Source organism: Anticarsia gemmatalis, chromosome 25, assembly GCF_050436995.1.
Source record: "Anticarsia gemmatalis isolate Benzon Research Colony breed Stoneville strain chromosome 25, ilAntGemm2 primary, whole genome shotgun sequence".
Classification (NCBI taxonomy): Eukaryota; Metazoa; Arthropoda; class Insecta; order Lepidoptera; family Erebidae; genus Anticarsia; species Anticarsia gemmatalis.
In genome coordinates, this window is record NC_134769.1 from 1,296,264 (window position 1) to 1,311,306 (window position 15,043).

General features: G+C 33.6%; 2 protein-coding genes across 4 annotated transcripts in view; both read left to right on the plus strand.

Annotated features, from left to right (window-relative positions):
- sv (paired box protein shaven) overlaps positions 1–7,434 on the plus strand; it is a 109,352-nt gene extending 101,918 nt beyond the window's left edge. For 2 of the 3 annotated variants that reach the window (XM_076131138.1, XM_076131140.1), the window contains exons 10-12: positions 149–295; positions 3,576–3,684; positions 5,980–7,434. In XM_076131138.1, the coding sequence (XP_075987253.1) occupies positions 149–295; positions 3,576–3,684; position 5,980 (257 nt within the window). In that variant the 3' untranslated portion in view covers positions 5,981–7,434. Of the gene's footprint in view, positions 1–148; positions 296–3,575; positions 3,689–5,979 lie in introns of those variants that run through there. The other variant, XM_076131139.1, reaches the window with a different exon arrangement.
- Positions 7,435–12,128: 4,694 nt separating this feature from the next.
- Positions 12,129–14,788, plus strand: LOC142984000 (uncharacterized). The gene is made up of 2 exons (XM_076131262.1): positions 12,129–12,245; positions 13,743–14,788. The coding sequence occupies exon 2, from the start codon at positions 13,796–13,798 to the stop codon at positions 14,786–14,788; it is 993 nt and encodes a 330-aa protein (XP_075987377.1). The 5' UTR covers positions 12,129–12,245; positions 13,743–13,795.
- Positions 14,789–15,043: the final 255 nt, after the last annotated feature.

The following is a 15,043-nucleotide window of genomic DNA, read 5'->3' on the forward strand; positions in this document are numbered from 1 at the left end:
TATCAGTAGTAACCATTCAACGCTTTTTCATACGCCTTATGTTCTACTGCCTCAAAGGCTACTAAAAATGAACCGCTCTCGTACAAAAATGTTCTTATAAGTGCCTATTGCCATCATTCACAAGATTACATCACCAAACTAACATCAGCTCTTGTTCCAGCAACGAACGACTCCACGGGTTCCAACGGCGGCGCCGGTGGCGAGCCTCCCTCAGCAGCGGCGAGTCCTGACGCGGCCGCTCTCGTCGTGCTACAGCCTCCAGCGCCGCCGTACCCTCCGTATGCTCATTATGATGGTAAGTACCTCTTAATACACTGTATTTTAATTTTTAAAAAAAAAAATATATATATATAAAAGACTAGCCGACCCGCGCAACTTCGCATGCGTCACATAAGAGAGAATGCGTCATAATTTTCCCCGTTCTTGTATCATTTCTCGTTGCTTCTCCGCTCCTATTGGTCGTAGCGTGAACATAAATAGCCTTTAGCCTTTCTCAATAAATAGGCTATCTAACACTGAAATATTTTTTCAAATCGGATCAGTAGTTCCTGAGATTAGCGCCTTCAAACAAACAAACTCTTCTAGTCTTCAGCTTTATAATATTAGTAAAGATAAATACTAAAATATAATGCATAGTGACATTTGCTAAAAAAACAAGGAGGTACTTCCTGAGATGTATTACTTAACTGACGAAAAATCAACAAGGCTTACTAATGCTCGGTTTCTGAGTACATTTAGCGGTTGTTTATCTATTCAATGGCGTTTTTTTATACGAATTTAAACGCTTTTGAAATCGGGGGTAAAAGGTACAAAGTATCAAAAGTAGTTGTAACCAATTCTAATACTAGAAAAATAATATCATGTATTATTATAAATATTTTCATTACAGCGACGGATTTCTTAAAAATTTTCCCTACATTAGGCATAATTATACTTTTTCTAACATTTTCAGTGACACATCAAATAATAAACCTGAATCTTAATCATTATTTCGTAGAAAATCACGCTGAAAATATTAGTAACCCAAATGAGTTCACCACTGAAAGCATAAATGTAAAATAACTCACTTTATATGCCATTTCGCTCAAAGCAAGTAATATTAGGTGGGTATTCATAAGACTCTGGGATTATAAAGTAAATGGACACATAAAGCTTACATCAATGTTTATATTCTTACGTACAAAGTAATAGAAGTGTATTTTTATAAAACCAATACTTAAGCATCAAAATTGCTATCGAGATTACTTTCTCCCAGCGTTACCATATTTCATGAAACAAAAGAACAAAAGTACGAACATTTGCTGAAAAATGTGTTAGCATCCTCTTATCGTTTACGTAAAAGTAAAAAAAACGCCAAATTAAATTCTGTCTCCCCTCTATAAAGAGCCACGCACAGAAATAAAACAATGAAAGCCGAAACAAAAGTGGCCAAACAGATAAACATCGAGAATCACAGTACACAAAACAAAAGCGTAAAAAAAACTGAGAAAAGCTTTCGACAAAGTCGAGTACGCCACTCCGAGGCACTTCGTCGGAAATCTAATTTTCTCCTTGGACCCCGCAACGCTCTCTGTGTTATAACATCATAAAATTTCATACAGAGCCCACAGTTTTAGCACTTATGCATATTAAAGAGAGATTCTAAAATGGAGTGCGACAGGGAGCCGTACGGGGGCCGCTCTTTATGCTTTTGGTCTTTAATCTGCCGCAATCTGCTTATCTTGGTCGGGGGTGGCGAGGGTGGCTCGCAGACATCTTTAATAGCTCATTCGGGGCTCTATGCAAATAATTTTAGAGGGGAGGTGGGGGGGGTATCATACGGGCTTTGTCTGGGCTAACGAACCGGGACAAGAGGCTGCGGAACAGAAGTGCTTCTAGCTCAAACGGGTTTAGGCCCACGTTTATAAATATTAAACCGAAGGGTGGGAGGGGTGCAATGGTTACGCATAAGCTCGTTTGCAGGGGGCGTGTTAGTGTTAAATTTGTTTGAGGCGTGGTGTGGGTTCTGCCTATTAATGTTCAGTGGCAGTTTCGAGTGCTATAATCGTATCATGTTGATAAATAATGCATTGGTTTTGCGATTGAAATGTTCTCGGATTTATACATAGAGATGTTGTTTGATTTAAATTGACTTATTATAATACATACGTATTTGAATCTAATGACATTCTTGAGTATATAGAAAGATATTTTTTCTGAGCCTGCTTGTAAATAAGAAGCATGTATTTAGAAATATGTTTATCAGTTTTCTGGTTACTATACAGTTTTTGCTTAGTTTGGAATCAGTTGACAATGTGTGAGTTGTGCAAAAATATTTATTGATATTTTATGTACTTTTTCTTAAGGTTTACTTCAAACCGTACTAATGGTAAGAGTCCCCCTAAACTTAAGCGGTGATTATCTGAAAGTTTATTTCTCCTTACATCATAAATCATTAGATGACTAGCATTTTAAACGAGAAGGAAGAAGGAAACGGTTTAGAGAGCCTTCAAGTTAAACATCAAAGTACTAGAACAAATAGTATTTTTTACTACAATTGAATAGCAGGATGTATTTGAAAAGGAAATATTTTAATTGTACTTTCAGTATAATTTACTTGAAGCTAAATTGCTGTGTGTTATATGTTAAACCGTTATGTTATCGGGTTATGTGTTTAATTACAAAAAGTAATTGTTTAGGCAATAAAAAAGGCTTAGTTATTTTAAATTTCATCTTACTACACACGGATCTTTAAGATGGGTTACTGCAATAAATTATGAAATTAAACATATTTTGCTAAACATTTTCTTTTACGTTGGCTTTGGAAAGATAAAGATTACACTTTTTAAAACATGTATCTAATTCTAGTACAGGTCCTTATTTGTCAAGTAGCTTCTGAATAAAGCCTTATTCAGACAGTATTACCAATAATTATCACTACTACCCCTGAAACAATCATACCATACTAATTAACATAAGAGTCTATTCCAAATCTACTACTACTAAGTATGTAAAGCAATGATAGTCATGTATAGGAATGACGCTCCCCTCAAAAACAAAAGGACCCTTCGCTACGCCATTTGTGTTGTCAATAAACGAGAATCGTTTCCACCCCTGTAGTATGAGAATGATAATCTTTATTGAGCAATGGTCTAAATAAATCGCTTCATAATGCGTAATGACTGGTCTTAACATATCTATTTATTTTAAATTACCTGTGTGATATCTGTTGTGTTATCTTAAGTGTAGGTAAAAAAATATGTAATAAAAATAAGCCTATTATGTACTTAATCTTGATTAAGAGTATAATGTAAAAGTTATACTCTGACGGATTTTCTATAACGTTCTTAAGGCATACATAGAGTTTGGTTGTAATATAAATTATCAGAGCAATATTAAGACTTGCTTTTTTTATGAAAACTGCTAACTGCGTTAAATTTGACAAGATGACGGATTGAATATTAAAAAGATATGCTTGCATATTTTAGGCTCGTTATTAATACATCGTATGGATGAACTTATTATTACATAATTTTCATTTTTTCAATTCTATTGTATTTATTATGTATGTTTAACAGTATAAATAACTGTTGCAGGTACGACAACACTAGCGAGTGAGTACGCGTACGCGGCTCCGTACTCGCAGTACTCGCCGTACGGAGGGCCGTACTCACACTCCGCCGCCACCGGCTTACTGTCCAAGTGGTGAGTATCCTTTCAATGTATGTGGATTTTGTACGATAGGTTTTATTTAACATATGATAACAGACTTTTCTTAGATCAGACTGGAATAGGATCGTCTGTAAGGAGCAGTCAAACAACATCATATTATGTCCACAAGACAACAAAACAGAAATAAAATTGTGTATTATTTTACACGGTAAATAATGAAACAAAATGTTAAAACAAGGCAGGCAAGGTAGATAAGCAAAAGTACTGAAAATCTAGATAAAATCTAAAATAACAGAATCTAGCATTAAACGTTTAATCGCAAAAAACCAAGACAACCAACCAATTTGTAAAGCTTAACACAGGTGCTAAAATACCTCCCTGAGGTGCACCTTCCCAAAAACTGACCGAATGAGCGGCTTTAAGTGATAAACGCGTCAGATTTATTCCCAACACATAGCCATTTGTTATTCAGAGGCTGTTAAACGACCAACGGTTTAAAGGCAGTGAAATCTACGGGTTAAGTTAATGTGTTACGCGGTCGAATGCTCTTACGAATTCCATTTGAGCTGATTGATTTGAGTAGAGTTAAATTAAATACGGACTTAAAAAGATAACTAAATATGATTATATTATGGACTATTTCGAAAAAGTTCATCATTAAATACTGTTTACTGAAACTAAGAAATGGCGTAACGAAAACTAAAATAATGATTCGTCCATTATTCAAATAAAAAGACGGAAATAAGCTACACTGAGTATCCCTATAATTTAACTCAAAACTTATAAACGTTATAAAAATACCAAAGTCCTAACTTTTGAATAGCTATGAGAAATATCGCATAATATTTTCCACTTACAAATACATCATCAAAATCCAATTCGTTGGAAAACTCTCGAATCCCTAACCTATGATTCGAATACAAAAAAATCACTCACAATACAATGTTTTGATCCCACCATCAAATTAGATACAAATTCCCAATCCCGTAGGTGATACATCAAAGCTACTGCAGTGGACAAACTTATTACATCACTTACTATATCAAATGTTAAAGCATTATCATCTTTATGTCCTTCGTCATAAGGTTTACTATTGTCTTCGGTGACGGTAATAATATCTTGGCATTTTTGCGTATAGGGTCGGATCTCACCAATTCCAGTAGGATTTCGCGTTGTCAACTAAAAGAAACTGTTTTGTTTGAATATGATATGAATAGTAGAAATGATGTGAATAATTTCGTGTTGAAAGCTGCGGTGATTTGTGGGGATTTAGATTTATTACGTGTCAGTGGTTTGTTTTGTATTATTTGTTATTGTTTTGTTGTGTTTAGTATATTTATTTTTGGGACAGTTAAAGACGGACTAAATATTGCTAATTATCGTACGCATTGATACAAATAATGTCGATTTACCGATGAAAAAGAGTACCGTGCGAATAAAAACGTAATTCGAGCTAACGTGGCAAGAAATAAAGACAAAAAAATCGAATGAAAAAAGCGGATATTGTTCAGCAGTGGGACAACCAAACAGACTAACGAAAAGTGAAAATGTCAATACATCATTTTAACTAAAACTATACTAAAGTTAAAAACACCAAAGTGTTTCTGCATTACTTATTTCAATCAATACGAAATAATGATATCACGATCAATAAATAAAATCACTTTACACTAATATCCCAAAATAACTTACCAAAACCCTAATACAGCTAATAACAAATAAATTAATTCTAAAAAAGAAATCACTAACAAAAGGGCACAATAGGGCTACATTCAACGCATTTGTTGTCCTTCCCCCTCCCTAGGGGCACACACAAAGGGCACGATAGTCCCTTGAGGTCCAGGATAACTTACAGGGCATTAAATTTAAGTGGTGCTAGTACGGACACTTTTAAAGTTTGTGAAACTGATTCAATATGGACGATTGTGGAAGATCGAGAAAGATCGTTGTAATCTTCTTTAACAATAAGTTGGCAAGGAATACAAATACAATTTTTAATATCATTATATCCATAATAGGTACTTATATATGATTCAATAACATTTTAATTTGTAGAAGCGCAAGAACTACTAGGTACTTATGATTAAAATATTGTTTATAATTTTATCATTTTTATTGTGATGGGCCAATGTGAGGCAATGGTCTCTTATACATAACCTCCCGTAAATAGTTCATGTGATTCTTATTGTTAAGTGTAACGTGTTCATTTTTTAGTTTCTTAAAACAATGATTACATTTTTAGACCTGATTAAAGGAAGAGTTAAGAAGGCTATTTTCAGAACACTATACTAAGTTCTCTCTTTTTAACGTATATTTTCTTTTTCTCAGATATCAACGTACGCCGTGCGAGTAGTAGGTGTCGGCGGGAAACAACGAACAAACATAAAAAAGTGATAAAAAGACACTCAAACCTACTTATATCGATCAATAATGTGAGACAATTAGTTTTAATACAACATAGGTAAATAAAACTCCTTTTTGTAGATAAATATTAATATATTTGTACAATCCTTTTAAATTTTAAAAATTATATTTTATTTCGACTATTTTTTAATCAGGTCAGTACCGCTTTTATTTTTGCTTTCTCGTTAAAATAATCATTTATACTCATTAAATTTAATTAAATGAAATTTGAGAGAGCCAAAGTAACTTCAATACTTTTAAGATGTAAATAATGTATTTTAATGAAAACTATATGTAATTCATTTAATGTCATTATTAGAAATAAGATTTATTCCCGTTTTCTTTTACCTCAGTGTAGTTACAAAGTAGCAAGTAATTTGTGTAACGTTATAATTTTAATAAACTTCCATTTATTTTTATTAAGCTGTCCTGTATGCACAATGGAAAGATTTACATTTATTATACATTTAAAATCGTTATCATTTATATAAGTTATCTAATTTATTTTCTTTTGTATTGTTATTTGCTTCGAATGAAGCGTCAGAACAAAACTACGCAAGTCAACTGCTTAGTTATATTATTTAGAATTATATTTTGAAATTACTATGAGATTATTCGTGTTTTTTTGTACTTTTTATATAAAAAGATGTTTTAGTTTTTAATTATATGTATATAGCATGTTCAAATTAGCACGCTGTATGCCATAATTATATAAAAATAATAAGTTCAAAATAATTGTTTTATAATGAAGAATTAGTTGCGAATCTTATCGTTTCCGTCCATTTATTATTATTGTTTATTTTTTCTCAAATATTGAGATTAAAAATGTAAATATTTTGTTTCTGTCCGATGCATGCTTTGAATATTGTTTTAAAATGATCGTCATACAGTTTAGAGGAACGCCAAAGACTTAAAAACATTGTAACATCTAGAATACAGCGCATTGTAATAATAGTTTAATATTTTATACGAAAAAGCAATAATTTTTCACCAAAGATGCAAATAGATGGCCTTTTTCTGATAACTCAAAATGTCCTCATTTTAAAATTGTAAAATAATATTATTATTAAAACATAATTTTTAAAAGCTATATTTATTAAATTTACTGTTTCTTTAATTTTTTCTCGTATATTTATTTTATTTTTATTAGAAAAAGGTCTGGGCTGTATAAAGTATTGTACTCAATTTTAATAATTATTATATTTTTGCATAATATCTTCCTATTTATTAAATAATTTGGTGTTGCTTTTATTTCCGGAAGCATATCTCTAAGAGCGTCAAATAGATAAATGAATAAAGATGAATTTTTCGTTTAATTTGTATTAAGTATATTTGTAAGGCAAACGCACCAGTACGAAATAAAGCATATGAGTTTATATACTGAGTAATTTTATTTATATTATCTTCTGCCCGCAACTTTGTCTGGATGAGAAGATTTCCCAAAGGTAAAAGTATCGTCATAAGTTACCTGTAGGTCTAACGGAAACCTTGTATGCCTAATATGTTTAAAAACTTCGACTAAATCAATATAATCCATCTTCCATTTCGAGGGTTACACACACTTACGGTATTGCGAGATAGTTTTACTCAAACATGAAACTAAATCTAAGTTTGGCTCCAAAAACCAACCACAATATTCATAAACGAAAAAATCACACAATTTGAATCCATCAAGCCATCGCTACTATTAAAACTCATAGATCGTTTGATGACGAGTTATGTATTCCCCTCGTCATAAAAATCACCATAGTAAATCCTCTTTGACCCATAAATACTCTCTATGACTGAAAAAAAGATTTTGAAATATGTCAAACAAAACAAAAGCAATGACAAACGACAAAAAACATAAAAACTAGGTATACATTTCAACATATCCATCGTTTTTTCAAAAACCAAATGTAATAAATCAACTTAAAGCAAAGCAAGCCAGAATAATGGCAAAAATAATTATACAACCTTAAGTTCAACGCCGTCATGTCTTCAAACAACAGTAACTAATTCTCAAATACAACATGCCAAAGAAGAAGAAGGGTCCTCGCGAATGCATACCAGCCCCTCTCCCTCCCTGCCCTCCCCCTCCAGACATTTGCCTCGAAAGTGGACTGACTCCAGCAGAAAATGCTGTATGCTACGAAAAATCCCGCTGGTCGGGAATAGTCGGGCGATCTGTGAAAAAGTTCTACAGCTTTACGAAACCTGAGGAGCCAAGACCCTGCAAAGAGAAAGAGGTTGTTGAAGAACCAGACCCTTGTGCAAGTACTGATGATAATGACGAAGGTGGTGGTAGTGAGGAGCCGGAAGGAGACGATGCTGAAGGTCAATGAACTCTCAAAATGAATACTATTGATGATTTGTTGATGAACTTGGCGTTAGCTCAGTTTAGCCTGTGTTTCGTCTATATGATATTTTCTAAGTTAATTGAGAGAGCTGAGACACAGACAAACATATAGCTTTCGGTACGTTTGCTAATTTAGCATGTCAAAACCTTGACATATAATTTCACGTTTTTCTATGATTATTACTATTTCAGCGACATTATCTCCCAGTAAGTTTTACTAAGACTTGGATTACTTCTTCAATTACCTTAAGCTTTCAGCTTTTCAACATAAACCATGATACCAAACTGTCACAGCTATTAGGTATAAACTATGTCTACTGCCTATTTCATATCCACTGAGTAAGTATTCGATATTTTCCGTTAATATATAATAGCTAGGAATAGAAATAGGATATGAGAATTAACGCGAGCACGCATTAGTAACCTGCGTCGAAATGTTATGCATTCGAAGGTAAAATGCGTGTTCGCGTTAATTCCCTTATCCTATTATATATTGAACATGCAACGGGGAAGTTAAATTATTGACACTTGTTTTCATACTGACATTCTATCCAGCAGTTAGGCCATTCAACACTTATCTATAAGCTGTGAAATTGGCTCTTTCTCTTCAATTTGAAAGTTATTACCTGCCGTCCACAACATTCTTACCAAACCTGACTTAGCAATTTATGATCCCTTAACATTGGTGCCTTAAAACCTAGCACCTAAATTTTTACACTATTATTTAAAACTATTACCGTTATTCGTTGACAGTGGGTAATAACTATTAAAAGGGAGAAAGAAGAAAAATAAGTGTAGTAACTTGTGTTTTATAAGATGCAATAAATAGACTGTTACAATACCTATTTGTTTGTATTATTTTATAGTATTGATTGAAGCCACCAATGACACCACACTTATTAACCCTTTGACCGCTACGGTCGGCTATACCTGCTCGATAAATCAAAGCGTGCTCAAGACGCTATATTTTTGACATTTGTCAACGAAAGCGCCGTGAGCACTTTGATATGTGGCGGTCAAAGGGTTAACAAGAGATCCTAAAATAAAGAGACCATGTTCAGACTTCAGGACCTCCGTCATGTGTTGCTGCTAATGCCTCCTACGCTAAGAAAATGTATTGTGTTATACACAAATGCGAAATTATCTATTGTATGCTTCCACAGCTAAAATTACCAAACCGTTTTTGATGATCATGGCAATAGTTTGAGATAGGCAGTTAAAAAGGCTTTTTTTGGTACACGTTCCCAGTTTATAATTTACCTTCGTGATGACATACGAGTATAGCCAATATTCTAACCCTTTAATTTTAATCTGAAGTCTGAGAATCACTGTTGAAAAAGAAAATGTTTAATAAATCAAGCCAATGAATCACAAGATTTAATTTATTGTCATCATTTTATTTTAGTATATCTCAACTTCTAAACGATTCAACAGCTCTTATCGTTTCATTATATTTAATCGTCAAAGTCATCACATTTTGGATCTCTTTTCTCAAATCTGTAAAACTTTTGTTTAGCTCTAGAAATTACTTCAAATGATTTCTTCGGTTTGTTCAAACGAGGGGGAGGCACAGGCTTAGATTCTGGTTCTTTAGGTTTCTGTTCAACAGTTGTATCTGCACTTGATGTCAAATCAGCTTTTGAAATGGGCTTAATCTCTTCACTTACTGTAGGATTATTTGCTTTTTCAGAACTAGGTGTTTGTTTATTATCGTTAGAAGGTATAGCATTCAAAGAACATTCTTTATCATCAGACTTACATGTTATGTTAATTTTATCACTTATTTCAGATTTTTTACAAGGTATCCCTTCATTGCTACAAGGCTGTTCCGAAGGCTTATCTTCTATCGTTATAGGCAAATCTTCATTAGTTTTCACTTCATCGCGTTTGACAACAAACTCAAAACTAGAATTCTGTTCAGCCTGATCTGGGCACTTTTCTATAATCATTATAATACTAGGAACACACTCGGCGGGGTCTTTAACCCGTTCTTGTGATTTAACAGGCTTGTATACATCTACTTTGGAGTTCTTCTGAAATTCGGTAAGGCCTTTGATATCAATTGCTGGAGCTACAAGTACATTGGGAACGGTACTTTCAATAATAGGTTCAGGTGTTTGTGTTTTATTAGCATCGCAGTTAGTACTACATTTGCAGTCATCTTCTGGTTCACAGCTATTTTGAAGTACGTCTAATTGTGATCTGATGTAATCTAAGCATTGTTTGTTAGATGCGCTAGATTTTTGAGTGACTGCTCTCTCGCAAGAGCAGTCCGGTTCACATTGAGTTTCAGATTTCTTGACTGATATGCGCGATTTAGTTGGCTCTGGCTCTTCAGGGATTGGTTTACTTTTTGAGTCAGGTTTTTGAGTAGTATCTTCGGGAAACATGTTTGAGCTGAAATTTAAATAGGTATACTTTTGGTTATGATGAGTTTAGAACGGCTCCACGGAGGCTACTGTATTATTATTTTTAAGAATTTTTGTTATAGAAAACATAGCTTTTATTGCTACATTATGATTTGTTTTGAAAATAATAAGTTTTCTGGAGTTTGAAGTTTTAGAGCGTGACTTTTAGTTGTCAAATTGTACAATACCAGAGATGAAAAACTCTTAGAAAGTTATTTTAAAATAGTTTTACATCGTGAAGATTTTACAAACGCACATACAACGGATAGTACTGATACCTTGTAACAACTATGCATCACACAAATATTTGTAACGTATGGGAACCAATCCTACGACATACGACTCAGTAGTAAAATGTATCTTTTACTTAACATCGTAAAAACTATTACCTACATCCATGGATTCGAAGATTGTATCCAAAAAGGTAGAATAACTTTGAAATGTTGTCTATCAAACTGTCATTTACGCTTCTGTCATCACATAGCAATATTTACCTACAAACTCAAGATGTAACAGTTACACCACAAAAATACTGAAATCTCTTCAAAAATGGCTGATAAGAAACCAAACCCTGGAGGCAAAGAGAAAGAAGAAAGCCCATGTCCAGGTCCTATCAATCCTTGTGAATTACTTGACTCAGAAACCGAACCGGGGTGTAAGAAAGAAGTAAAAAAGAAGGTTGATAAAAAGAAGGAACCGAAAGAGCCTCTGGAAGGTCTGAACTTAGAAGAACGGTGTGTTGAACATAAGAAAGTGGAAGAAGATAACAAAACTGCTAAGAGATGCAAAGACCACGTTGAACCGGCGCCGGTTAAGAAATAATAATGTTTTGGATTAAATTCGAAATCATAAATTGACCTTGCATTCATGTGTCAGAAATAAAATTAAATACTTACTTTATTATTTATTTATACTTAATACTTAATTCTGTTATATAAATTTATTACTGTTATACCTAAATATAGGCAAAAGATGTATGAAATACTACCTTATCCCTTCTCTTTTCAAATTTTTTGTTAATCTCAATTCGCGGAAAGCCTGTTGCCATAATATATCAGACACAAGACTAAGCTCTCTGTTAAGAATATTCGGACTATCTTTAGTGGGTTATTCAATAAAATAGTCGGAACTCCTGGAGAACACCGAGATAACATAGGATATTTTTTGGCTTCTGTCCTCTGGCTAGCTGTCGCATCCGCTACCGATGCGCCACACGTGGCAGTAGAAATTAGACATACAACCTCTAAATAATAAAACTAAACCTTCGTGCTGATTCAAAAATAGTTCATTTTATCTATCACTCGTACTTCTTTATCTGTGCCACCTACAAAAAAAATACTTCAGTCAACTTTTGGAAACCGCGTACAAAATTCCATTAAAATCTTTTAATACGAAAAAAATGACTTAAGTATTAATAAGCAATATCCAATAGCTACGCCCAATATGTATTACATTTGATACCATCGTTTAAATATAATGCATATTTTATTAAACAATCATTTGGGTGATGGGGATTGAAGATGAGCTCGATTTGGCGTTTAAAATTTTGAATAAAATTAATAATAGTAGTAAAATCAATACTCAAAAGGAATTTGAACGAAAGTCACAACATACGGGAGAAGACAATGAACTACCGAAGATACCAAACAATATTATAATCTTACAAAATACTGACAGATTGATACCAAGAATAACTAAAGAAGCTGACTCACGAACACTGCATCTTCATCACCATAAATCACCAATACTAAACCTTCCAAAAACCGGTTCTTCAAAACACGCTTCAAATCTTAATTCAGAACAAATAAAATCTAATACAGGTAATTTGAAAACTAAACATTTTTACATCAATAAGGCAGATACAGAGAAAATTTGTATATGGGTTTTGGACCCAAAAGTCTCTGAAGATATAAATAATAAGCGCTTTGAAAATCAACACAAAGGTTCTTTGGAGGAAGAGGTTGATAGAAATAAGGATTTAGATGAATGTCTAGAGCCTACTGAATCTAAAAGGAAATCTCATTCTCGTTCAGGCTGCTCATGTTCTCATGATAAATGCTGTTGTCATCTTCAAGAAAAGTCGAGTAAATATTCAGAAGAAATAGCGTGTACAGACCTCTGTGATGACAACTGTCAAAAAAAGCACTGCGATAAATGTATAGATAGACAGTATTATTATGACTATAGTAAATCTGTAAAACATGTAGAAGAAAAATGTACTGACACGGTTGAACGAGATAATTCAGATTCAAAGGCAACAAATACACCAAGAAAACTTCCTAAGGATCTTTGGAAAAATATAAATAAGTGCGAAAGAGGAATTTTCCATAGAGACTTTTATCAAGGTAGATTCTTAAAGAAGGAATTTGAAACGTATTTAAACTGGAAATGTAAAAGACAGCTTAAATATAAGCAATTAGATTCTGATACTACCTCATCAATCTCGAGAAAAAATGCATTTTGTAATGACTATAAGTCTATTGGTACGTTAAGTAGAGAAGAAAATTCAAGTTCGGGCACAAGTAAGAGAAGGTGTAAGTGCCAAAAGAAGCAAGACAGTACGGATACAGAATTTAGTGGAAAAGGGAATGAAATTTTGAAAGAAGAGAGTTGTGACAAAGAACAAAAGTGTCAGAAGTCCAAAAAAGACGTTTGCGTTAACAGCAAGAGACTGTCACTGAGCGCGGAGTCTGACTCAGAAATACGATTAAAACCCACAGCATCTGGTCGTGAAAAATCAGCAAATTTGTTAATGTACTATTGTTCATGTTATTCCGGTCCTAAAACCGTACCACAACAATTTAAGGAGCTAGCTCCCAATTCGTACAATACGCCATTTCAATTTGAATACAAAACAAAGCCATCTTACTTCCCAAACCCAAGTGATTCTACTAAAAATACAAATAATTATAACGTTTGGAATTGCTTATCAATGCTTGTAGGTCCTAGCTTAGCTAACAAATGTGATATAGATAACTCTTCGCGTATAATAAAAATGGATTCCGAAAAGGAACATAAAAAATGTTTTACAAACCCTAACAGAAAATCTAGACCTATTGATGTGGATGTAAAGGAGGATGAAGAAAAACCGTGCGGCGCCCCGAGACCTACTTATACTTGTCCAAAAACAAGTTCTGAGAAAAAGGTCTGTGAGCCTAAACCCAAAAGACCAATATGTCCTGAGGAATCAGATGAAGAGTCATCGTTTAAGTCGTCACCATCAAAAGATTCACGTATGAAAGCCTTCAAAAATAATTTAGCCAAGCAATGTGACAAGGAACAACCAACAGTACACCAAGAATGCCCAACAGTTAAGACAAAAACATTTATAGAAGCTCATTGCGAAACAATGGCTACTTTAAAGTATGCGATGAATGACTTCGTTTGCAAAATATTTGGTGGTACATCTGAAGCTGTTTCGATGCTCCAAGAGAAATGTGCGAAACAGAAAGACTGTTTGAAAAGACATTCGAAAACTAATACCCGTGATGATTCTTGCGAAAATGATCCGGAGTCAAGTACAAAACCTAAACCAAAGAAATGCAGTGATAATGAAAGTGAAGAAATACTGCAAAGACTGCTTCATAAAGTAAGTAATAATCCTTCAGATGATGGTAGTGATTATACTACATCATTACTCAACCAAGTGAGGACTACCGTTGCTTCAGTTGTCATTTTACTCAAAGATATGGACATTACAAAACTGCTGCCTAATTTAGAGCAGAGTTCAAAATTCGATGTTCCTGATCCAAATCTTCCTAAGAAGCCAAAGAAAGTTTCAATGACAAATATGAAGGACCACGATATTGTCAGCTCTAATAACTTGTACGCGAATAATATAACAAGCCAAATAACCGAACACTTTCCAGAACAAGTAACTGCTGCAGATTCTGAATACACTAATATTATGAACGCCACAGAATTTTCAGAAAACCTTGAACAAGAAAACGATACGGAAGAAGAGGATACGTGTCAATTTGAAGAATAAATTTTATAGGAAATAATAAATTGATTTCTGATTGAAAATGTTATAACTGGTTTTATTTTTATAGTTGTTTGTAGTAATTTGGGACAAATATTGTATTTGGCCTTATGTATCCTTGCAAGATATAGTCGTACTATAGCACAGTCGTACTGTACAGAAAATATGAGTAAACACAAGTATTCTTACTTCTCTTTACTCGTAAAGGTTACTTTTATGTTCATGGGTCTTCATAGATTGATAGCAGTTGACTAATACATG

Coding starts and splice junctions, on each gene's coding strand:
- LOC142984000 (XM_076131262.1), top strand. CDS start 13,796: ATGGATTCCGAAAAGGAACATAAAAAATGTTTTACAAACCCTAACAGA.